At 37.5% G+C, this 23371-nt stretch overlaps 1 protein-coding gene across 6 annotated transcripts in view; it reads left to right on the top strand.

Moving 5' to 3' along the window:
* EPC1 (enhancer of polycomb homolog 1) overlaps nt 1-23371 on the top strand; it is a 69752-nt gene that overhangs the window by 44411 nt on the left and 1970 nt on the right. For 3 of the 6 annotated variants that reach the window (XM_027686944.1, XM_027686948.1, XM_027686949.1), the window contains 14 exons: nt 2425-2584; nt 3998-4143; nt 4229-4435; nt 4829-4977; nt 6323-6479; nt 7810-7986; nt 8097-8186; nt 8272-8420; nt 9590-9942; nt 15588-15671; nt 21479-21597; nt 21679-21765; nt 22401-22542; nt 22663-23029. In XM_027686944.1, the coding sequence (XP_027542745.1) occupies nt 2425-2584; nt 3998-4143; nt 4229-4435; nt 4829-4977; nt 6323-6479; nt 7810-7986; nt 8097-8186; nt 8272-8420; nt 9590-9942; nt 15588-15671; nt 21479-21597; nt 21679-21765; nt 22401-22542; nt 22663-23029 (2387 nt within the window). The remainder of the gene's footprint in view (nt 1-2424; nt 2585-3997; nt 4144-4228; nt 4436-4828; nt 4978-6322; nt 6480-7809; nt 7987-8096; nt 8187-8271; nt 8421-9589; nt 9943-15587; nt 15672-21478; nt 21598-21678; nt 21766-22400; nt 22543-22662; nt 23030-23371) is intronic. The other 3 variants (XM_027686945.1, XM_027686946.1, XM_027686947.1) reach the window with 3 other exon arrangements.

Here is a 23371-nt window from a genome sequence, read left to right as displayed (position 1 = left end):
TGGAAATATATCTAATCAGAAAACCGTATCTAGAAATAGACAGACAAAAAAATGAAAATATTTGTTGAATTTCCTAGGATTTCAGTCTTCAAAATGCCTGTTGGTGTGTTCAGGAGTGTCTGGACTACAGTATCTACATAGTAAATAGAGATAACATTAAGGGCAGCCAGAAAGTTTGATTAGGATTTGAATTCAAAAATCATTCTGACAAATTGGGGAAACCACCGCATTTTTGAGTGGAAAGCTATGGATTCAGATGAATGAGGTGTTGCATTTTGGTGGGAGTTACCAGCTGTACAGTCACAGTGGAGAATGAGAGCAGAATAGGAACTGTAAGCTGTAGTAGGGTTGTTAACTGTAGATATTTAACATACTTTCTTGTTAAAAATTAGTGTTTCCAGAGTTAACAATTGCACCTGATTACCAGGAAAGAGAGAGATGTGCTGAGCCACCAGCTGAGATACTGTAGTTGGGGCCAAAGTTGCTGTTTCTGATTTGTCCAAATGAGTGAGAACCTGGTACACGGAAATGTAAGGAGAGGTCACCTTTTCTGTTTCCTTTCTTCTGTTTAGTGGAGTGTCTCTTGAATTGAAACCAATAGGAACAGCAGGTTAACTTAACTGTTTCAGTGGAGGAAATTTTATCCAATGGCTTTCATAACATATAGATCTGCTAGCACTCTCCGCTCACATACTGAGTATTTCTGTAATTGGGATGAGAGCCAGGCAAAACTATGATGTACACTTCTGTTTAAAGAATATTGTTAAGATTTTTGTACATACTCGTTACTGAAACCTGTTAGTAAATAAGTATAGGCTGTGTCTGTGTCCATATCAGAGGTGGATCAGAGAAATTAAAATCTTTAGTGTCTAGCGCCCTTTTCTTCCCTGAAATAAAGCATTTTTTGTCATTAGAAACACAGATTGGGGTGGATACATCAGGAACCCTTGACACTGTTATAAAAACAGTAAGCCTTTGCTGTTATTCATTAGCCATTGACTGTTACTCTGTATTTGACCTAGAATGCTGAGGAGTTATTACAGTTTACACAAATTTGAGGTGTCTGAGAGCAGTGCCTCACTAAGAGGTAGAAAAGAAATTACTTTGTCCATACCCAAGAAAGAATTTTAGCTGCCGTGCCTCCTAGGTGACATATGTATATAAACTTAACAACTGCTGGAAGATCAAAATCATTGCCGTGAGTTTTACTTACAATTGTGTGCTATGTTTTACTCTCACGATTGGTCTCCTTTTGTGAAGAAGCCTTTTAACCAGGGAGCAGATGGAAAAGAAATCTCTGCAATTTGTTTGAAAATAAATCCTGTGAATTCTTTCAGCAGAATTAAACCTTGGAACACATTTGGGTTTCAGGCTGCAACACCTCTGGAGTTTACAATAAAGCCTATTTTATAATTTTCTTGATTACTTATCTTTTAAAGTTTAGACAGAAGATCTTAATTGCCCTTATTGTACTAGAGGAATTAAATTGAAGTCAGACAAGTAAAGATGCAACAAGGTCATGTGGATGAACACTGATGTGTTTTGCTTCAACGTTAAAACCAACTATCCCTGCTACCCTTTTGCTGCAGTTGCTGTTTTTAGGTATTTCAGTGATCTGGTTTATAGCATCTCATTGAGAGTTGTATTGGCACAACAACTACTTCAGCACTGGTCTACTGAGCACAGTAAAGAAACAGTATAGAAACTTAAGAAACTAGCACTGATGCTAGGGAAAAAAATAGCATGTTATGTTGTCAGTAAACCAGTTACAAACATGCACATGTTCTGCTGTGTGGCGTTTTGTCATTAACTCTGCATGAACTCTGCAGATATTACTTACTGTCTTGACAGAACTACAGCAAGAATGGGTTGCGTTATTGCTTTATTTGATGGATTAGGAGGAGGAGCAGGAGGATAATGGGAAGCATTACAATAAATGAGAACATCTTCAGGAATCATTCAGTGGGTAAAAGTAGTTGCTGTTCATAGGCGATGATGGCAGGCCTCCTTTCTGGTTTTCTGTTATCACTGGCAATAAATGGCCAAGGCAAATACAGAATAATACCAGAGTCAATATCTGTCTGCAGCTACTTGTTATAATCTGTGTGTCTAATCAATCGTAAGTGTCTCTCCAGATATATTTAATCACGGACTCCTGTGGCTCGGTGTGCCAGCAGCGGGTCTTGGCTGGTGGGGTTGGGAAGCTGAAGTGGGGGGTGTGTAAGGGGAGAGCGCCACCTGCTGGGAAACCCTCTGGCGGGGGAGGCACCCTTTGGGTCAGGAGTGTGACCACCCATTCCTCAGGTCAGGGCTGGGGGTTTACAATGAGAGCATTTGCAAAGGAACAGCCTTCTTTCAACTCTAGCAAGTCTTGAGTTATGGAAATATTTTCTCGGGTTTTCATCTTGACTTTTTTGTTTGTAGGAACATCATCTCCAACGGGCTATCTCAGCACAACAAGTCTATGGAGAGAAGAGGGATAACATGGTTATACCGGTTCCAGAAGCAGAAAGTAATATTGCATACTATGAATCTATATATCCTGGAGAATTTAAAATGCCAAAGCAGCTGATTCACATACAGCGTAAGTAAAGGAACTCATTCTTTGTACATTGAGAGCTTTATTTTGCCAGACATTACTGCTAAATGGCTGAACTCCCACCAAGACCTGACTTCTGAGAATTATTTTTTTCCAATGTGCTGAAAAATGCATACTACTTGCTGAAGAAGTATATTTAGTTCTTGGTCAGTAGTAACAGTTTGCAGGGAAATTTAGATTTATTTTTTTTTTAGCAAGGACAGACACAAATCTACTTGAAGAGGAAAATATATAATACATAGTTAAGAAACAGAGTACCTGTCCCAGAAGCATCATCAAGATAAAATGGCACTAAGAGTGGATTGGCAAGCCTAGCAGAAATGGTAGTAGCAGTGGTAGTATTTGCCTGTGCCTGGATGGAAGTATTCTAGATCTAAAAATGGGTGGGTTTTGGCGTCACTGATGACTTGCAAATTTGTTGGGATTTTGTTTTTGTTAGAAGATATAGCAGCTGTTGTGTATGGATATGACCCTTCATGTGAGCACCACAATACTTCAGATAACTTTTGGAAAAAAAAATATGAAAAATACAGTATGGTGCAGAATTCTGTTGCGTGGTGTAATGAGTAGAATTTAAAAAGTGGTATCTGTGCTATGTAAAAAGATCTCATGCCTAATTAACTTTGGTTAAATGCTAGACTTCTATATCAGTCAGTCTCAATAATGTCTTGAAGTATTGGAAACGTAGAATAGTCCTCTTCATTTATTAGAAGCAAGGTATGTGTTTTCAGGTGTGCACTTGAGAAGAAATTTGTCTCTTACTACTTTAAACAATTTGAATGAGGCATGAGAACTAGGGAGATCTTGTTTTGAATGTAGAGTGCTGTGTTTTCATAGGGTATTGTGGAAAACAAACAGTTGTTTGCATTCTGCAAAACATGACTTGTATTTGAAGATGCCTTGCTACATAGGGTAGACCATGCTGGGCCAGTTTAGTCTGACTCATATATATCACAAAAATCATTGATGAGAGTATGTGTAAGATCATTGTAATACAGTTTGCATATACTTTCCCATGTGTGTGTTTGGGCTGTAGTCTTAACTGTTGATCATATAAGGCATAAAACTAGAGAATACTCAGCAGCATTCAAAATATTCACCAATCTAAAAATTTCTTACATAAAATAATGAGACAGGAAGCTGCTAGCTGGTTTGACCACTAGTAAGTTTTCATTGAATAACAAAACCATAATCAAATAGATGGCAACTTTTATGCCTGATTTTTAAGTGTAATTTTTTTTCAAGAAAAAAATAGGTGTAACTTGAAAGTAGTGTTACTACAACATTCAAACAAATGATTTTGGTTTTGTCTTCAGAAGAGTGTGTACTCTGAACGTTGCTATTAGAACAAAACATTTCTGTAGTAAAACTAACTTTAACCTTCACTGTACCATTTAGCTTTTAGTTTGGATGCTGAGCAGCCGGATTATGACTTGGATTCCGAAGATGAGATCTTTGTGAACAAGTTGAAGAAAAGAATGGACATCTCTCCTTTGCAGTTTGAGGAGATGATAGACAGACTAGAAAAAGGCAGCGGTCAGCAGGTACAATGGTACTTTGAATAAAGAATTTGAAATACACACTCTGTATGTTACTGTATGAAAGTGACATGCTGGGTTTTACATTTAGCCAGTCAGCCTGCAAGAGGCCAAGCTGTTGCTGAAGGAAGATGATGAATTGATCAGAGAAGTGTATGAGTACTGGATTAAAAAGAGGAAAAACTGTCGAGGTCCCTCTCTTATCCCAGCAGTGAAACAAGAGAAACGAGATGGTTCCAGCACAAATGACCCTTATGTTGCTTTTAGAAGACGAACAGAAAAGATGCAGACACGAAAAGTATGTACATCAGAGCCTCTCTCAGCTTTTCTTTCTTTTCCTTCTCCTTTTCCCCCTTTCAAAAAGTAGCTTGTGTAAAGAAACAGTTCTGCTGTGTTGTATGAAACAGTAGAAGTTGGCGTGTTCTCTTTTCTAATTTGCAGGGGTAAAAAGCAAAACTACCTTAGGACAGCTGTTAAATTAAAGTTTATATTAATTTTTTCACTAAATCTACCATTAAACCTACTTATTGTATTAGTAAGCTGTAGCTCATTGATAACATGCACATGATTCTCCTTGGTTTGGCATATGACTTGTCTTTTTTTAGTATATGTAAATATTTAGAACTTACTGTAATTCAGATTACTTAATTTAAATGATGAGAGGAAACGCATATACTCTGTGTATCTACAGAATCGGAAAAATGATGAAGCTTCTTATGAGAAGATGCTTAAGCTGCGTCGAGATCTCAGTCGTGCGGTGACCATCCTGGAGATGATAAAGAGAAGAGAAAAAAGCAAGAGAGAATTGCTGCATTTAACACTGGAAATTATGGAAAAGAGGTAATGTTTATTGAAAAGTTGCTGCAGAAAGCTTTGGAAGCTGCTTTATATTCTGATTGCTTGAAATATTTAAACAGTGGGAGATTTTTAAAATAAGTATTTAGACTTGCGTTTACAGGGTAGCATAGTTTCCTATATGGCTATGGAGAGCAAAATATAAGGCTAGGAAGTTCCTTATTATGGCAAGGTGATCCATCAAACTAGGATACATTGTTTCATTAGATGTGTACATGTTTTCAAATGTGTATATCTATTCAGTATGTTATACCAGGAGAGATCATAGTTTCAGGTGAAAATGCATGTTAAATACATAGATTAAGGAAATACCAGCTATTTTTAAGGCCATTTTCAAACATTATCATTCTTCGACTTCATGATCGTGATTCTTTGCTAAAAAAACTTGATCAAACACCCTCTTGAGGAAAAGAAATAATCATTTCATACAGTATGAAATGTGTGAGTCATCTCCAATTAGTGCTTCTTTTGACATCCTGTTGGTCAGCTGTGCTGAGGGCCAAATGCTCAGTTGTCACTTTCCTAATTGGCTGAGAATTACAGTTGCAATAGGTTCATACTTAAAATCTGAGTAGACTTCCCTAGCTTAAGTATCCATGTTTGAAAGCAAATGTTCTGAGTCAGTATCTTAAAGCTCTAGTCTGGATCTAGTCTACTAACTTTTTAGTCTGGATTCTTAGGAAGGCAAGCTGAATTTCTCTGCTAGGGCACTTTTTTGTAAGCACTGAGCATTTTAAGCAGAACCAGAGAGGGGGAAAATCTTGAAGCTTTTCACAGTAGCTTTTTCATAAAATAAGCTGTTGAATAGAGGGAAGACACTAATACATCCCTCAGAGTGAAGAACTGCACTTCAACCCAGCATTTTTCACAGGATTTGAAATGTAATATGTTTCATGGATCTACTTGTTGTGAAAATATTCCCTAACACAAAAGGGGAAGGATTAATGAATAAGGCATTCTGCCTCACTGTTTAAAACCTTTCAAATGATAAATGTATGGGTTTTAAATGGCAGCAGTCCCCAAGGGAGGGAGGAGGGTAATCCTCTCCTGTTCTTTCCTTCTAGTTTCTGCTTCTTTCCTTTATAGTATTATGCTTTGGAGATGCTTTACAGAGTAGTTATCATTTTTTATTTGTCAGCATTAGCCATTGCAATGAATTTTCTATGTTATTAGTCCCCTTTTCTGTAATAATACTTTCTGTACTTCTAGCTGATGTCCTGGATGTCCCTTTACCCCAAACTTCAAGTATTAGTTCATGTTTCTCCATGTTTCTCAGTTTTTTTACCAGATGTACATTGTAAGCACTCCAACAAATGTTTTTTGATTTCAGGTATAATTTGGGTGACTACAGTGGAGAGATCATGTCTGAAGTCATGGCACAGCGGCAACCACTTAAACCTACCTATGCTATTCCCATCATTCCTGTGACTAACAGCAGTTCTTTTAAACACCAAGAAGCTATGGAACTGAAAGAATATAAAGTCAAAGTGAGTAATGTCAGTAACTGAGTTACTGTTTGGCTATAAAGTACGCAAGATACAGCATTTTAGGATAGGAGGAGAGGGGAGGCTTTTTGAAACTAACAACAGGTAGCAAAGCTGGAAGTGAAATAAAGTGCTTTGTTCTGTTGGAGTTAGGAGGATAACATACAGACTCCCTGTACTTCTTAAGACAAAAATGAAGTCTAGAGAAACTACAGACAAAAGAACACATGCAATTGTGTTCTCATTCAGGGGGATAGAAACATTTTTGTCTAATACTACCCCTAAAGTTAGGATACCCTGAACAAAACTGTATTTATTACCCAGTTGTTGTACAAAGATGGAACTACTGATGTAAAATCCATATATTGTTCTAAATTACGTAGCTATTTTAATCCAGAGGGTTAGTTTTTGTTTTGTTTTTAAAATAGGATCTACTGGTATTCCCAGCATACTGTATATCTTTGTCTAGTTTTGTATTTAAGTAAAGTATCAAAGAACCTTATTTGATTTAGACAGCTGACCAGCACTTTTTTTCCTGCAGGCTTTAATTTTGTGTCATACAAAGCATAGCTACAGTGCGAACAGCTGAGCATGTTAAATAGGTCAGGTAACACAGGAGAAATGCTGAGGTATAATTTGAATTTTAAACCAAGACTTCTTGTGAGTGAAGGGTATCCAGAGGCTGTTCTGAAACTGACAGAGTGTTTTGAATCAGTGAATTCTTCCACTGATAGTAGAGCAACGTAGTTGTGATTGTTGGTGTGTACTTGCCTCTCAGTGATGTTGGGTCAGTGCAGTGTCTCACAGCTTGAAAGAAATCCAGTTCTTGGAAACGGGAAAGGCACTTAAACTTTGCTTTGCATAGTATGGGGAAATGTGTTTAATTTTTAGAGGCATTGGTGAGATTATAGATATCTTTGAGAAGTCTAACTTCTATTTTTGCCTTTAAAGCATTGTTTGGTACTTAGTTAATTCCCTAACACTGCATAAGTGGCTCTTAATTCAATATGCTAGAAAATAAAAAAGGTGCCTCATGGAGATCATCATATGTATTTTGGTCTGCTTCTCCAAAGTAGTTCTGTCACCTTAGTTGCTAGTGAGTTATCCAGCACAGATTGAGCAAATAGTGCTTGATTCCACCTTGTTTCTTAAATGTTTCCATTACTGAAAACGAAATGCAGATACTCTTGAAATGACTGCATGTTTTACTATCAAGATGGTGGACAGATGAGTTCACATTTTAGCTTGCTTACACAGGAGTTTTCTTAAACTCCTGTTTTAATGTAATTTTCATCTGTGTGTGATTTTACACTGCTTTTTATTTTTCTTGCAGCAAGATAAGCCTGATGTTATTAGACCCAAAAGAAAGTATGAGAAGAAGCCAAAAGTCTTACCTTCGTCCGCTGCTGCTACTCCTCAACAGACAAGTCCTGCTGCACTGCCAGTCTTTAATGCTAAAGATTTGAATCAGTATGATTTTCCTAGCTCAGACGAAGAACCTCTCTCCCAGGTAGGACCTCTAGAGTTTTGTACTGCTCTTGGGGAAAGAACAAAACTAAAACTCATGAATTTGCTAATGTCTCTCCTCATATACCCCACCTCCCCATCCCCTCTTTAAAGGTTTTGTCTGGTTCTTCGGAGGCTGAGGAAGAAAATGATCCCGATGGTCCTTTTGCCTTCCGTAGGAAAGCAGGCTGTCAGTACTATGCTGTAAGTAGAATTTCCTTATGTATCGTAAGACAGAGTGTCACTGTTGGAAAACATCTTGTGTCTAACTGTTTAAAATTATTTCAAGCCTCATTTAGACCAACCTGGCAACTGGCCGTGGAGTAGCCCTAAAGAGGGAAGATTAGGAGACGTGCGTTACAGATACTGCTTAACCACCCTCACCGTTCCCCAGAGGTGTATTGGGTTTGCACGACGACGGGTTGGCCGTGGTGGAAGGTGAGTGCTATGGAATTGCTGTTGCTTTTAAAAATAAAATTTTTAAAAAAATATAGACATAAAAAGCAGCAAAGTTAAAAAAAAAAAACCAAACCAAAAAAACCTCAGAATTTCAAACATTGTGGAGAGATTGGCTTTTTCAATACTTATACTTGATCCAAGTTTCCTTAGCTGGTTAATGTCTCCATTTTTTATTTTGTGCTAGTAGAAGCTGCTTTAGTACTGTTTTCTTAAATAGTTCTAGGGTTTTTTTATTACTTGCACTCCCAAGTTCTGAGGTGAAAAGACTTGTATATCTTCAGTTGTGATTGGTGGTTTGTATTTAAATTATTTGCATAGCTGTCTTCAAATAGTAGCACTTCAAGATAGCAAAAATTATATTTGGCAGAAAATGCTTTTCTGAATTTAGACCATATTTGGTGATTTTTAAGAGGGATGCTTAAAACTGACGATAACTTAAATTTCAAACTTTATCAAAAATATCAAAGACCTTAATGACTTATTTCAGGCATTTTGCTGCTAAGAATATTGATCGAAAACAATTTATAAATGGTTTGCTGTATAAGTACTCTTTCTTAAATATTGTGTTATGTCTTTAAGAAAATAGTACATTGCAATTAAATTTTGATTAAAAGTAAGAATGTGATTTGCCTTTCAGATTTTTGCTTAGCATCTCTTCACATACTAGTAAGCTAATCAGCAAAATTGGAATGAGAGCTGAAGGCTCTTATTGGGATTTTTGCAAGGGGATTTGGAAGTTAATGTGTGACATCCCTACTGCATTAGGATGATTGTAGTATATATGTATATATGGGAGTAAGGCTTTTGAAGTTACTTTAGGAGAGTATTTCAGTCATTTTTTAATTAGTTAAGCAATGTTATTGTCTAGGGTTTTTTTTTAATTACCTGTTGTTGCAGTGTCTTAATATATACATGATGTTGTACCTCAGCTCTTCAAACAGTAAAAGCTAAAATATACCTAAACATAATATTTACTGTAAAATAATAGGTAGTCATGCATTGGAGGGGAGTGTGTATTTGCTTGTTCTAGAAGAGCTTTGTGTAGCTCCTTCTATCCCTTTGTCATCCCCAAGCACACATGTCAAACTGGTGACTTTCTTCGTGTTTTCTTACCACTTTGTAATTGTGCATTGTTGTCCTGGTTTTAGGGTGCTGCTGGACAGAGCGCATTCGGACTACGATAATGCATTTCATCACCTGGATTTGGAAAGGTTTTCCTCATCACAACACTCTTCAATCAGTCAATTTGCCAATACCTCAGAAACAAATACCTCGGACAAATCTTTCTCAAAAGACCTCAGTCAGATACTAGTCAATATCAAATCATGTAGATGGCGGCATTTTAGGCCTCGGACACCATCCCTACATGACAGTGACAATGATGAACTCTCCTGTAGGAAATTATACAGGGGTTTAAATCGAACAGGCACAGCACAACCCGGGACCCAGACATGCAGTACCTCTACACAAAGTAAAAGTAGCAGTGGTTCAGCACATATTGGTATGTTTAATTTAACAAACTTGCTTCCAGAAGTTTTAAACTTGGTTCAGAAAATCTGGAATATCATTAGGTCATCCATACTTTACATCGTGGTCTGTTTTGATGGTAACAGCCCATCTTCATGTGTCTCTCTTTATTTGCTACATGGAATGTTTGTTTGCATTTATTGCTAGCAATAGAGTACTGCATCTGAGATTTATACAAGTGCTACAGTGGTATGTAATTACAGGTTTAGAAATATGAAGCTTTAAAAACAATATTGTGTAGGGTTTCAGTTGACTGAAGATTTGGATTTTTAAAATTAAAAACCTGTTAATTGAAATGTTGATGTAAATACTACATTCCAAATTTTTTTTGATAGAAAGTGTGGTGGTGATGGGAATTGTTTAGTTAAAATGTTTGCATTTAAAATCCCAGCATGCTATGAATTCTTAATTGAACTTAAATGAACTTAAATGCCATTTCCCATCCAAAAAGTACCCAGCCCACCCTCACTGATGCATCTGCTCATGCTTAGCAAAACTCTTGGACTAATCACCTCTACGTCTTGTCAGCAAGTGGCAGAGTACATCTTACAGAACCCAATTACAGATTTGAGGACCTGACTCTGAAAAAACTTGATGTGGTGGTGTTTTTTAATTGGAATACTGTTGGAAAGCATCGCTCTTTCTGTAGGGCTCTTCATACTGGAAGACTGGCATTTACAGTGTTAAAATGGAACTTAAATAACTCATGAATTTTGATGAGTCAATACCATAAATCTCATCTTTTTATAGTAGGTTAAAGTGACATAGTTTTTTTATAAAGAAATAACTTTAAAAGTTCACCTTCATAAGGAGTTTTGTAAGGAGTCTCTAGAATCATATTTTCCATACCATTTTGAATTATGGCTTTGGAAATCAATCAGAATACCTGGATAATGTAGGAGTGCAGTGGGAAGAGATGCATATATTTAATAAAATAATCAAATTGTGGGGTGTTTTGGTGGTTTGCTCAAAATCTGATACCCTGGTATCAGATGACTTTAATCCTCCTGTTTGCCAATATATTTTGTACCTTTTCTCCCTGTACCGCGTTTTGGGTTTTTTAGCCTGAAAATTCTTTCTACTTGCATTTGTAGAGTTAGTGAGCACCTTTGTTCTGCTGCTTTATTTCATGCTTCCTCTCCATGCTGTCCTGGATTAGGTCCTTGCCCCTATCCCCCTTTCTTTCCTCTTTTATGATAATTCTTGCTGGAAATGTAAAAAGGCTAAAAGTGATGGTTCTTCTGGTTTGTGATCTAAGTGTGGCTTTTGGTGTTTAAATTCTGCCCTTCAAGTGGTTCAAATAAGTAAAGCAAGTCCAGAACTGAATGAGAGCATCCTCTGGATGATGACCAGTCTGAACTATGATAAAATGATAGCCAGGTTATGACTGTGAAAACAAAACTATTGTATACTAAATAGATTATAAATGCACTTTAAAGTATTAATGGCAATACTTTGCAGCTGAAAATAGTGTAGATTTGAAAAATTGACTGATTGAGTTTAAAGCTTATATAATTGTGTGTGTGTATAAATAAACACACACACCCTTTTAGAGTCTTTTTTCCTGGAATAGGTGGTTAGGATGTTTATCTACATCATTTAGGAATTAAATGCTATTATTATTTATGGTGATGAGTTCCATACCAGGGTTTAATTGTGTGGTTGCATCTTGAAGCCTGTGGGGAGGTAATACATATGTGTAAGTACCTGGTATATAACATTAATTTGTGCTTGGAATTCTGTGCAGATGGCTTAGTATCCATGTAAAATATGTAAGTTAGTATTCCAAGTTTTTCAAAATCTAAATGTTACAGAGTTTAGTTTCATATTTTTGTTAGGGTTTGATACAGGAATTTAATATTCATTAAAAAAATGTAACTGTCTGAATTAATAGATACACTTATAAATCAGTTACCACAGTCTTCGGATAGTCACTTATTATTAGTATAGCTGGGCAGATTGTATCTGTATATTTATAATCTTAGTTGGGATTCTTGTGACATTGGAGGTGTATAGAAGTTTGTGTCTGTCTGGTGTACTGCTGATTGTCTGTTTAGGTGTAGGTGTTCAAAAGGAGCACAGAGTCTACTTCTTGGTGCCAGTCTGGTTTTTAGTGGATTTTTTTTTCTGTTTTTTAAAGGGTTCTTTGAGATAGGTTGTCTGCACAGATCACAGGGCTGTTTGTATGTCTCATGTGAGTCTGACTTCTTCAAAGGTGCCAGTCAGTTGCAGCTGCTGAGTTGCCTTCTTACTTTCTGTAGCAAATACTGTAGAGAACATCAGGTATCTAACAGCTGTACTAAAGTTTTTCTAATAGTTACTACTACAGATTAACAACCCTGTACAGTGTACCTGTTACTTTTTCTTCATTGTTTATAAAGATGGGAGTTTGTTGTGGGCATAGATTTTTTTTTTAGGTTTCTTTCTTTTTACCTTTTAGGTTTTTGAATTGGCTGTTAGTCTTTATACCAGAAAACACTTATTAATACCTTTTTTTTAAAAAAAAATCTTTTTGCTGCTACTCTGAGTTGTGGTCAAACCATATTGCTTGCCTTTAAGATGAAGCTCATCCTAGGATTATGTAGTGACCAGCAGAGGTGGTCATGTTGCCATGTTTATCATGTACCGTCACATGAGTTTTGTCTGTTTCCATACTAAAGTGTAGATAAGTCTTGGGCTTTTTCTGCCTTGAATGATGCAGACATGCTGCTGACATGGAACAATTGCTATGGAAAACCTTGCTTCTCAGGTCTGTTATACATGGCCAGCAGGGGCATGAAGTTGAGATTTTATCTCAGGTCTTCTCTTAAGCAGAGGACATGTTATAGAAGCTGTGCTGTTACATACCATTCTCTGGCTACAGGAAGCATTGGTTTTCATCCTGAAGATCAGAGAGAAGTTTCCCCAAAGAACCAGGCATTTTATAAACATTTTGAAGTACCTTTGACCCTGAAGGAAATGCAAGTTATTCTGGTCCTGGCTTTCAGAATGCTCAGCATCAAAGACGTGTGGAAGATGTTGTTGCATTGAGATTTTGTGTATAAACTGAGAAGGGATGTCTTAAAAAAAGAAATCCCTTACAAAGTTACTTGAACGCTTGCTGTGTGCTGAAGGCTAAAATTTGTCACCAGGATCAAGTGGCCAAGAAAAGTAGCATCACTTTGGAAGAGGGTGATTCCTTTTCATCTTGCTGGAGAATGATGAAAAACTATCCTTTACCCTCTTGCAAAAAGACCTGATTCAGCGATCTTCACACATGTTATACAGAACACCACTAAAAAGCAAGCAAGAGCATTAAATCATGATTATTGTGGAGAATTAACTCATTCAGTTGGGGAGCAACTAGCTGTGAACAAAATGCAGCAAAATTACTTCAGAAAAGGAGCCTGTATTGCTGACAATCTCAAGTTTCTGAATCAAAGTCTTCAGAGATGGAGCTTGTAACTCTGGAGTGTACAATAGGCATAAGGTTTCATCTGAAGTGTTGGTGTCCCTTGTTAGATTGATCTGATTCTGCTGGGCAAACGGTAGTCTTTGAACTGCATCACATTATGGACAGACTGTGCTTTCTGCTGGAGACTCGTTAAATGTGTTGCATTTGGACTTCGGAATGCTTGCATCTAGTACCAAAAATTAGAGACTCCTAAGAGTCTTAAGACTGCACAGCATGTATCCTTCTGTTCCAGGCTTGTCTTTAGGAAGCAGAGCAGAGATACCCATCACTAGTGAAAGGCTGGAGCACTGATTCCCAGACTCTACAGTAAGAGCAGGCAACAGTCTTGCGTTCTGTTGTTTTCTGCCTTCGTCACCCAGAAGCTGGATCACTTAGAAAACAGTCTGAAAGCTGACAAGGCTGAAGAGGCTGGCAGTTAACTGCTCACTGAATTTGTAACTTGCCCTTTGAGAAAAAGCCTTACTGAACATTGTTAGAGTTTTGATGTTTGTGATTGTAGATCTTACTGTATGAAAAGCTGCAGGAATACTGAACATAGTTAAATAATCGAACATAATTTACTTTGCATTTTCTTGTAAACCAGATATTTAGATGATGTGATGCAAGTTGTGCTTTGCTATTCAGTAACTTTACTGTCCCAGTACACTTGCATGCTCTTTTTTGCATCTCTTAATCTGCTTTTTAAAAGCAGTTTAGCACATTTGAGGGTCTGGCAGGATAGTGAACTGTACTTCCATTTCCCAAATAAGGTAACGCTGGTTAAAGGATCTGTACTTGTTCAGCCTGGAGAAGAGAAGGCTTTGGGATGACCTAGTTGAGACCTTCCAGTACCTGAAAGGAGCTTACAAGAAAGATGGGGAGGGACTTTTTACAAGAGCATGTAGTGACAGGACAAGGGGAAATGGATTCAAACTGGAAGAGAATAGGTTTAGATTTGATATTAGGAAGAAATTCTTTACTCTCTGGATGGTGAAGCATTGGAACAGTTTGCCTAGAGCGGTTGCCCCATCTCTGGAAGTGTTCAAGGCTAGGTTAGATGGGTCTTTGAACAACCTGGTATAGTGAAAGGTGTCCCTGCCCGTGGCAGGGAGGTTGGAACAAGATGAGCCTTAAGGTCCCTTCTGATCCAAACTGTTCTATGATTCTATACTGTTATTTCATGTTCTTATTAAGGATACCTGATGCCTGATTTTAGGTAACTCTTTCCCAGAAAGAAGCAGGAGGAAGCTCCTCAATCCTTGTGGCAATTCCTTGCAGCAGAGTAGAAGGGCTTGTCCTGCCTTTTCATGGTTTTCATGCCACCACTGGCTGTGTTCAGATCTTTTTATTTAACCTTTGTATCTGTAACAGTCTCAACATTGCTATCTGTGTTACTCTTTTCCCATTTTTTAAATACTTCTTTCACATTATAGGATAAACTTGGTCATGAAAATTACTGGAATTTGTAATGGCTGTTTTCAATCATCATTGGAATTTAACAGTCTTGGCCTTGGCCTATCTGTGGCTGAGCTGTTGGGGTCCTGGTTGAAGAAGCAATGGCCTTGAGATGTTTTAACATATGTTTAGAGCCCACCCTAAGTTTAGTTGAAGGAGGAAATATTAAAAGGAAAAGCTTCTTTAATCTGGGAAATGTGACTGAGGATGGGATAAGAGCCACACTAAAACACTTGAGAATTTCTGGAGACTTCAAGGCTTTGTAGTTATATTAGGTTTTCTTATGCAGCTTCAACTTGGAATAAAACTTTAGTCCAAAGTGATGGATCTCTGGGCTTGCAGAAACTGTTACACCTTGCATTCCGTGCAAGGATTGCCACATTTGTAACTGTGTGTACCCCAACTGGCCTGAGACGTGTGGTGGAAACTCATATTAAGAATGATGGGCAGACAAATATAAATGCACAGCAAACTTTCTAGCTTTCATTCAATGGCTAGTAAAAATCCTTATTAATTATTTTCTCTCTGTCTTCTGCTACCAAGTAGGGAGTGCATATGTAGACCTTATATCTAGTTTATAATTTCTAGAGTTCTGATGTTAGGAATTTCACACTTCCGTTGGGCTGAAATAAAAGCCTGTTGTAGTAATAATTGAGGGCGTAATGATTCATGTTCTCATAGTGTCTAATAATGCCATGTTTAAGTAAAACCAATCTTGAACTTCTTTTCAGAAAGTGAAACATCTTTGGGCCTGGTGCATCAAATACTAAATCACACTGATGGCTCTAAGTCTCTCCAATCTTCTGAATTCGCTGGTGAGAACTTGCTGTATAGTAGAAAATCCTTAACCAGGCAATGTAACCCAGATGACATCTCTCATAAGAGAGAGATTTAAAAATGTGATGTTCTGGATTACTTAGCATTGTGATTGATGTTTGCTTTGCATTCACTTTGGCATTAGTAACCACTAATTGTTCTCTTACACAGCAGGGATGTGATGCTCTCATGTGCTTCCCTTAAGAAAACATTGTAACATAATATATCATCTTTCCACACACTTTAGCAATTCTGTAGTTTATGGAATTTCTCAGTTGAAAGCTTTAGTTAGGGGATCTTTCTTCTGTTAACAGATCAAAACTGCCTCTTTAATCATCATCCACTGAAAAGGTCAGGGAATCTAGTACTCTAAATGGATTGTAGAGAGGTTCTTTGAACCCAATATAGTCTTAAGGCTTCAGTTTTCCCACTGAAATAACATTTCTGCTCATGAGAACAGATACTTAACAATGTTATGAAACAACTTTTAAGTGGTTTTAAGTTACTGTAATTTAAATATCTAATTCTTTAGATGTTTAACAGGACTGAAACTTTTGCTGAAAGGTTTAATTAAGCTGTTTGAATCTCTCAGTATTACATTTTTTAAACTTTTTACTAAAAAAAGAAAAAGAAATTATTACCTGGATAGGTCATGATGTTCATTCCACGCAGTTTGCTTAGTTTGCCTGGCAAATCTAGTGAGCATCTTCCAGTCAGGAAATAAAAGGGAATGCTTGTAGAGGGAAGGGGAGTTTACACATGCATTTTCTACTTTCCAGGATATGCTCCCTGTTCTTTTAAGAAGCTGGTTATTGTGGTCAATTTTTTGTAAGTCTGTATTTTCTACTGAAGGGAAACAGAGTAACAACTGGTGAGTCATCTCACGGTGAAACTTGCAGGAGGAGTTGTGAGGGGAGGCTGTGGGTGTTTATCCTACAAAGACCAATCTCATACAAATGCAGCAGTCAGCCCCACCATCCTCCCTGGTTTTGGCCACATTTGGGAACGACTTGAGTTTTCAGAGAAGCCAAATGTAAGCTACAGCACTGTAAGACTGCTGCATGTTAAATACTGTCGTAAAACCAGTTAGCCCTGTTAGCATAGTTTTATGGTGCAGTATAAAACTGCTGCGGACTGTGGATCTTTGAGAAGTCCATTGACAGTACCACTGTTAATCTGTGCTCCAGAAAACACCTGTTGAGTATCAGCACACCAGAGAACTTGGGTGATACATAAACAGAATCATCCAATTGAAAGTTGATATTCAGTGGTTTAATTTGAGGGGAAAAAATGGACATGTAATCATCCCAGGGTTTACAAATGCTCATAAAAATGATTGAAGGAAAACACATTCATAGTACAGTGTTCAATAATTCAGTTTTTAATAAAACAGGATTTGTAGCTGGCACAAAGGAGATACTGGGCAGTCATTTATCCTGTCAGTCAGTATCAGTCACGTACGATGTTTCTTTCCTTGTACTCGTAGCTGAAAACTCCTGAAGTTTTTTCTTCTACCTCCCATTGCTTTTTGCAGTCTGTAAGCTAGAAAACATTTCCTTGCTGCCAAAGTATAGCACTAATACAGTTGCAGAATAGGTGTGTGTTTGTTGTCCCAAGCTGTTAAGAGAATAACAGCATAACACACTGTACTGACTTAAAATCTGAGGGTTGTCTCAACTGAAATGTGACAGCTTCATACAGTATGCTGCAAGAAAACAAGAAGCATTTGTGTAGCCAAGTCTCTTGGTAAAGCTTGAGCTGCCCATCTGCTGATAACCAGCTTGAGATGTGAATAACTCCAGGTAGAATTGGGCCTTAGAGATTTCTCATGTTTAAGGTTAGAAAAGGAGTTGAGCTACGTTAAGAGTCTGGTGACTTGCATAAATTACTGAGAGTCCCTTGGGAAGTATGTAGAGGTTTTGTGTAGAGGTGCAGCTGTTAGCTGTGAAAGACAGTTGAGATACTCTGAAATTATAATGTTCTTATTTATTGTGTATTGGTAGTGGTGGTTGAGATTTCCACCTTCACCTCTCACTATATAGTGATTCTGTGTAGTGAAACTGGATGTTACGTCACTGTTGCACTCAGTAAATTGCAAACTATTAAATAGTCATTGCTGTGTGATGGAACCAGGACCACTGAGGTCCCAGCATGCTGTTTGAGAAGAGTCTGTATGCACTGCACTCTGGGGCTGCTGAAGCAAGACTGTTTTAAAATCTCATGTGTTGTCTTTAACTAGTGAATGTTTTGTCTTGTCTATGTTTTAAATTTCAAGCTGTTGTTCAGTTGTCTATTGCTTTGTGAATGTTTTTAAAGCCTTAAAGGCCTCCAGTAATGTCAGGAATATGTAACTTTGTTTGGTATTGTGTAGCAATACTCTTCTGAGTTACCAAAAATGTGGTCCCTGTTTTCAGTGTTAAGGAAAGGTCTGGGCTTGCTGCTTGCCTGCTCGTTTTTTCCCAGGCAGATAAAGACCTGTGTATGACACAAAAGAGAATGACAGTCGTTTTTACTTCTTCTATATGTACCATTTCCCCAGTTCCAGTCACAATTGTGAGCCACAGGAAATGAGTATGGAAGGTTAAATAGATGAAAGTACTTTCTTGTAAAGTACATACCTTTTTTTTTTTTTTTTGCATGGGAACTATAGTTTTCAGAAGCAACTTAGATCTCACAATTCATGTGCTTATTTCTTCAACTGAAGTGTAATGTAGAGTCTACCCTGAGAGCAGGAGGGGAAGAAACCCAGTGGTGGTGTTAGGAAATTACATGGTGGCTTCTAACAGAAGATGAACTGAGTATGATATCCTAGCTTGCAGTCTTGGGAAGAAATTTTGATTTGGGTAGTTCTCAGTAGTATTGCTTTCAATAAAACCTCCAATGTAGTGTTTATATAATTACAATGTATAAGCTCTTGTACATGAGCATATCTGTGTATCCTGTGGAATGGAAAGGGAATACCAATCAGAATATTTTAGGAGGCTATAACTTGCATCAGTCCTTTATGAGCAGTGTTGTGTTTCTAACCTGGATACAATTGATTCAGAATTCACAGTAGATCTCTGATAGTGTTGTAAATAGTATTTTGAAATGTCTGGTAGACTTTTACCTTCAATAAGGGAAGCAGCAAAAATGTCACTGAATATTTAACCTAAATTGAAAAAAAACCCGGACATATTCTTGAGCGTATTTTCCAGGCGGTATTTTTAAGTGGAAGAGAAGCAGTTGGAATATAGATGAGGGCGGTAGTCACAGTTGGATTCTTCTGTCACTTGTTTCCTTTGACAGCTGTGTAACTGTTTCGTAGTGGTGGGAAGTGTACAGCTGCAAGGGTCACAGAGTGCCTGGAGAGAGATTCACTGGTGTACAATTGGAAAAATACAGGTTTTCTAAATGGCACTTCCAGAAAGAAGGGGGAGCAGTTACAGCCAATCTTTAGCGTAGTCTCTCCTGAACAAACACAGCCTGTGTAAGCTTCATTTGTTGTTCTTCCAAGAGAAAACAATATTTGGAGGTGGTTAAACCAACACAGGTGACTGCTTACCTCAACTCTGTTTTATGGTTAGAATCTTAAACTGAAATGAACTATTAATAAATTTTACTTTAGGCAAAAGTGAGATGATTATGATGGTGGAAATTCTAATCATAATTCAGTCAAAGATGGTGGTATAACATATTGTTTTTGCCCATCTTTCTCTTTATCACTCTGTGTGTTGTCTTTTTTTACATCACTTATGCAATCTATTCCTAAGCTTTATATATACTAAACATTATGTGTCATACTACAGAATAAAATACCTTGTTCTTAGAATCGTACAATATGCTGATTTGGAAGGGACCCACTGGGATCATCAAGTCTAACTCCTGGCCCTGCACAGGACACCCCAAGAATCACACAATAAATAAATAAATGGAACCTTCAATATCATTGGCACTATGTTGGCTAAACCATATTGATTCTAAATTTCAGGGTTTAAAAAAACAATAAATCACTACTAATGGATCAATAGAAATGACATATCTCTCAGTACCAGGACAATATATCCATTTTTCTCCCTCTGCTACTGCTGGTCAGCTTTCTACATCCTAATCTTTGTGTGCTAAAGCTTTCTTGCCCTAACTTGTGTTTGGTGACAGTTTAAAAAAAATCTAAAGAACTTATAAAGCTTAACTCTTTAAATAAATTAAACAGTCAACTCCTTGAGTATTTGGTCCATGAATTCTAGTTTGTTTGGTTTTGGTTTTTTTAGTAAGGACATTTATGAGCAGTGTTACTACTACTAAGCTGTTCCCCTAGGAATAGTTTAAAACATTGCTGTGAGATTTAACTGTAACAGTATTGGGAAGGAATTTGTCATTTATAACTATATAAGTAAGTGCTACATCCTTACTTGCTGAAGGATGTTACAAAAAAAAATAAAGTGACTGTAGCAGCTGAATTGAAATCTGTCACTTCAAATGTTCAGACAGCAAAGTGCTGGTAAAAATTGTAATGCTACTTCTAGTGCATAGTAGGAGTATTTTGAACAAATTTTACACCAGAAAAGGACAAATACAATGGGAAAATGCATGCTAAGTAGTGTTTGGTCTGATGTTTCCAAATATTAGTTCTTGTTTTGGTTAGCTATTTATACTGATTTGTTGTTCAAGTTTATACGTAAGGTATAATTGGTCTTCAGAATCCTGTTGTGTCCAGAAGCAGGACATTATTATAGTTTTGATAGAAATGTGGGGTTTTTTTTCAGGTAGGCAAACCTGAAGGAATAGATTAACAAAAAATTCTTAAAATTTGCAATTTGTGAACAGGATTTAAGTGTGATGGTGATTTGTTGCCAAACAGTAGTGAAATTCCCCAAAAGTGTGACTTCCACTGCATTCTTGAATTATGAATGCTATTTACAGCACTTACTTGGAAGCACTTATACAATCCGAATATAAAATGGAAGGGAAAATCTGAAGGGCATATCCTTTGCAAGGGCATTCACACTCCAGACTTGATTCAGTTTGTAAATTGAAAACTGAGACTTCATTTTGTTTTGGAAACATAAATTAAAAATAAAATTCTAACACTAAAGTTAGTTAATGAACTGGTGACTCTGCTGCACCATTGGGCATCCCCTTGTCAATCTGTACAAGTAACACTTTATCAGTTTTATACTTGTGGGTTAACTGGACAAAATTCTGCTTGACTGAGTCACCTTTCTAAGATTTTTAGAGAGAAGGGTGTAGTTTTGTGAAATGTTTTATTGATGGAATTGCTTGTACATGTGTGGTTACAAACAACAAAAATACAGTACTGGGATAGCCAGCCCAGCTGTGAGTGTGCCCAGCTTAATGTTTGCAGCTGAAACATAGGTCTTAACTGTAGCCCCTCGCTGCCTGCAGAGTGCTGTCAGTGAGGGCTGCGTTGCAGTTTGACATATAAACCTACTCCACAAATAATGCAGATACTGTAGTTTCACAGAGTGAAAACAATGATGGCATTTCTACCTCTTTTTCCTTTTAATCTGTTATTACTTTTTGGTGGGTTTGATGGTGTTTTGGTTCCGTTCTCCCCCTCTCTTTTTGGTATCTTGAGCTGAATTCAGTTATTACACTATAAAAACAGCTTTAAAAGAGAAGGTTTAGCTTGAACAAAAAATTTCTAGGAGAATGTCAGCTTTTTGACATAAAGGTGCATAAGTCTCTTAGGAACTTGCTGTCATAGTTTTTTGGGGGTTTCTTTAGGTTTATAAAATAGATGTGTTTATATACACAACACCTACATATTTTGATATAGTATTTTCTCGTTTTATATTTTGTTCAGCATTTACAGCCGAACAATACCAGCAACATCAACAGCAACTGGCACTAATGCAGAAACAGCAGCTTGCACAAATTCATCAACAGCAAGCAAATAGTAATTCCTCTGCCAACACATCACAGGTGAGGGATTTGTCTGTGCTATGATTTATCCCTCATTGTTTCCCACCAGGGTTCATCTCTAATTGTCAACTGTTGCCATAGAACCTTGAAACTAACCTACAGGAAAGTGGCTTTCGCCTGAATCTACATCATAGCCATTCTGTAAAGTGTTTAGAAGGGACACTGCAGGTGAGTGTGGCAGGCGTTGCCTCTGCTCCCTCTTAACAAAAAAAAGATGGGTCAGTCAATTAATGAAATTTTCAAAGCCTTAGCAATAGGAATTGCAAAAATCTCCAGCCATGTCATTATCCTCTTGTCAGTGGGGGATTTTAAGAGCAGAATTTCAGTTAATTAAACCTGACTCCTGAATATGTCCTCCATACAGCTGTGAAAGTGTCTAACATTCATAAACGTAGTGCTTGCAGTGGTGCCAGACACATGAAAAGGTTCAGAAGTTGTTTGCCGTCTGAACCTCCAAGTCTCTGAGTTGGGTTTGGAATTTCATGAGAACAGGTTGATCTGTGAAACAGTATTGTTACATAGAACTTTGGAAATAAGTTTCTTTGTATTTTGAATAGTTCTTGGGAATATCTTCTGCATTGTTTTAATGGAGCTAAAAGTGCATAGGAAAAAAACCCACAGTTCAGATTTTAACTAGTTGTACCAAATGCTGACAACTTGCTCTGAGAGTGACTGGTCCACGGTTCTGATTTACATGTATCAATTTTTTGTTGTACTAGTTTTTGTACTAGCTTTAAAATGGGGAGAGTACTGACTTTCTGGAACCCTCAATCACATATATATGCCACCATTGTTCTTTCTAGGGTTTTGTTTCCAAGACACTGGATTCTGTTAGTGCTCAATTTGCTGCTTCAGCTTTGGTTACATCAGAACAGCTGATGGGATTCAAAATGAAGGATGATGTGGTGCTTGGAATTGGGGTGAATGGCATTCTTCAAGCCTCAGGTATGCAGCTGTTTGACAGAATTTGATTGCATCTTGATTTTTACAGTGAAGACATGTCTATGTGGAGCTGAGTGTCTTCTGAAAAATGAGCTTACTGATTTATTTTTTTTTCTGTTGTAGGAGTGTACAAGGGCTTACACCTCAGTAGTACTACACCTACAGCACTTGTCCATACAAGCTCATCATCAACAGCAGGTTCAGCCTTGTTACAGCCTTCAAATATAACACAGACTTCAAGTTCCCACAGTGCACTGAGTCACCAAGTAACTGCTGCCAATTCTGCAACAACTCAGGTTCTGATTGGGAACAACATTCGATTAACTGTACCCTCATCAGTTGCCACTGTAAACTCTATTACCACGCTCAATGCACGGCATATACCTAGGACTTTAAGTGCTGTTCCATCATCTGCCTTAAAGCTGGCTGCAGCCACAAATTGTCAGGTGCCCAAGGTTCCAGCTTCATCCTCTGTGGATGCAGTACCGAGGTAGGGGGATTATATCTGCTTATGTTTTCCTAGTCTTTGTTTTGCTTGATAAATACATTATGGCAAATAACAGTTGTATTAGATCAGGCTGGCTTAAATTAATGTTGTGTATAGTGGTGGTCAAAGAGGGATACTTGGGGACAAATCCAAGAATAGACAGACTTTTGCACTGATAAGTTTTCCAGGCTGTTGTGCCAGTCACCAGCTGAAAAATAAACGTTACCTCAGAGGAATTTATGATCTGTTAGTGCTGTGACACATAATATTCTCTGCTGTTGAGTTCAGCTTCTGGCTCTTATATTCAGTGTGAAGGCTGAACTATTCCAAAGTTTAATGTGTGTT

This window comes from Neopelma chrysocephalum, unplaced genomic scaffold (genome assembly GCF_003984885.1).
Source record: "Neopelma chrysocephalum unplaced genomic scaffold, ASM398488v2 Primary Assembly neopelma1_72, whole genome shotgun sequence".
In the NCBI taxonomy this organism is placed as follows: Eukaryota; Metazoa; Chordata; class Aves; order Passeriformes; family Pipridae; genus Neopelma; species Neopelma chrysocephalum.
Note: the sequence above shows the minus strand (reverse complement) of the source record. Positions and strands in the feature narration are given on the sequence as shown.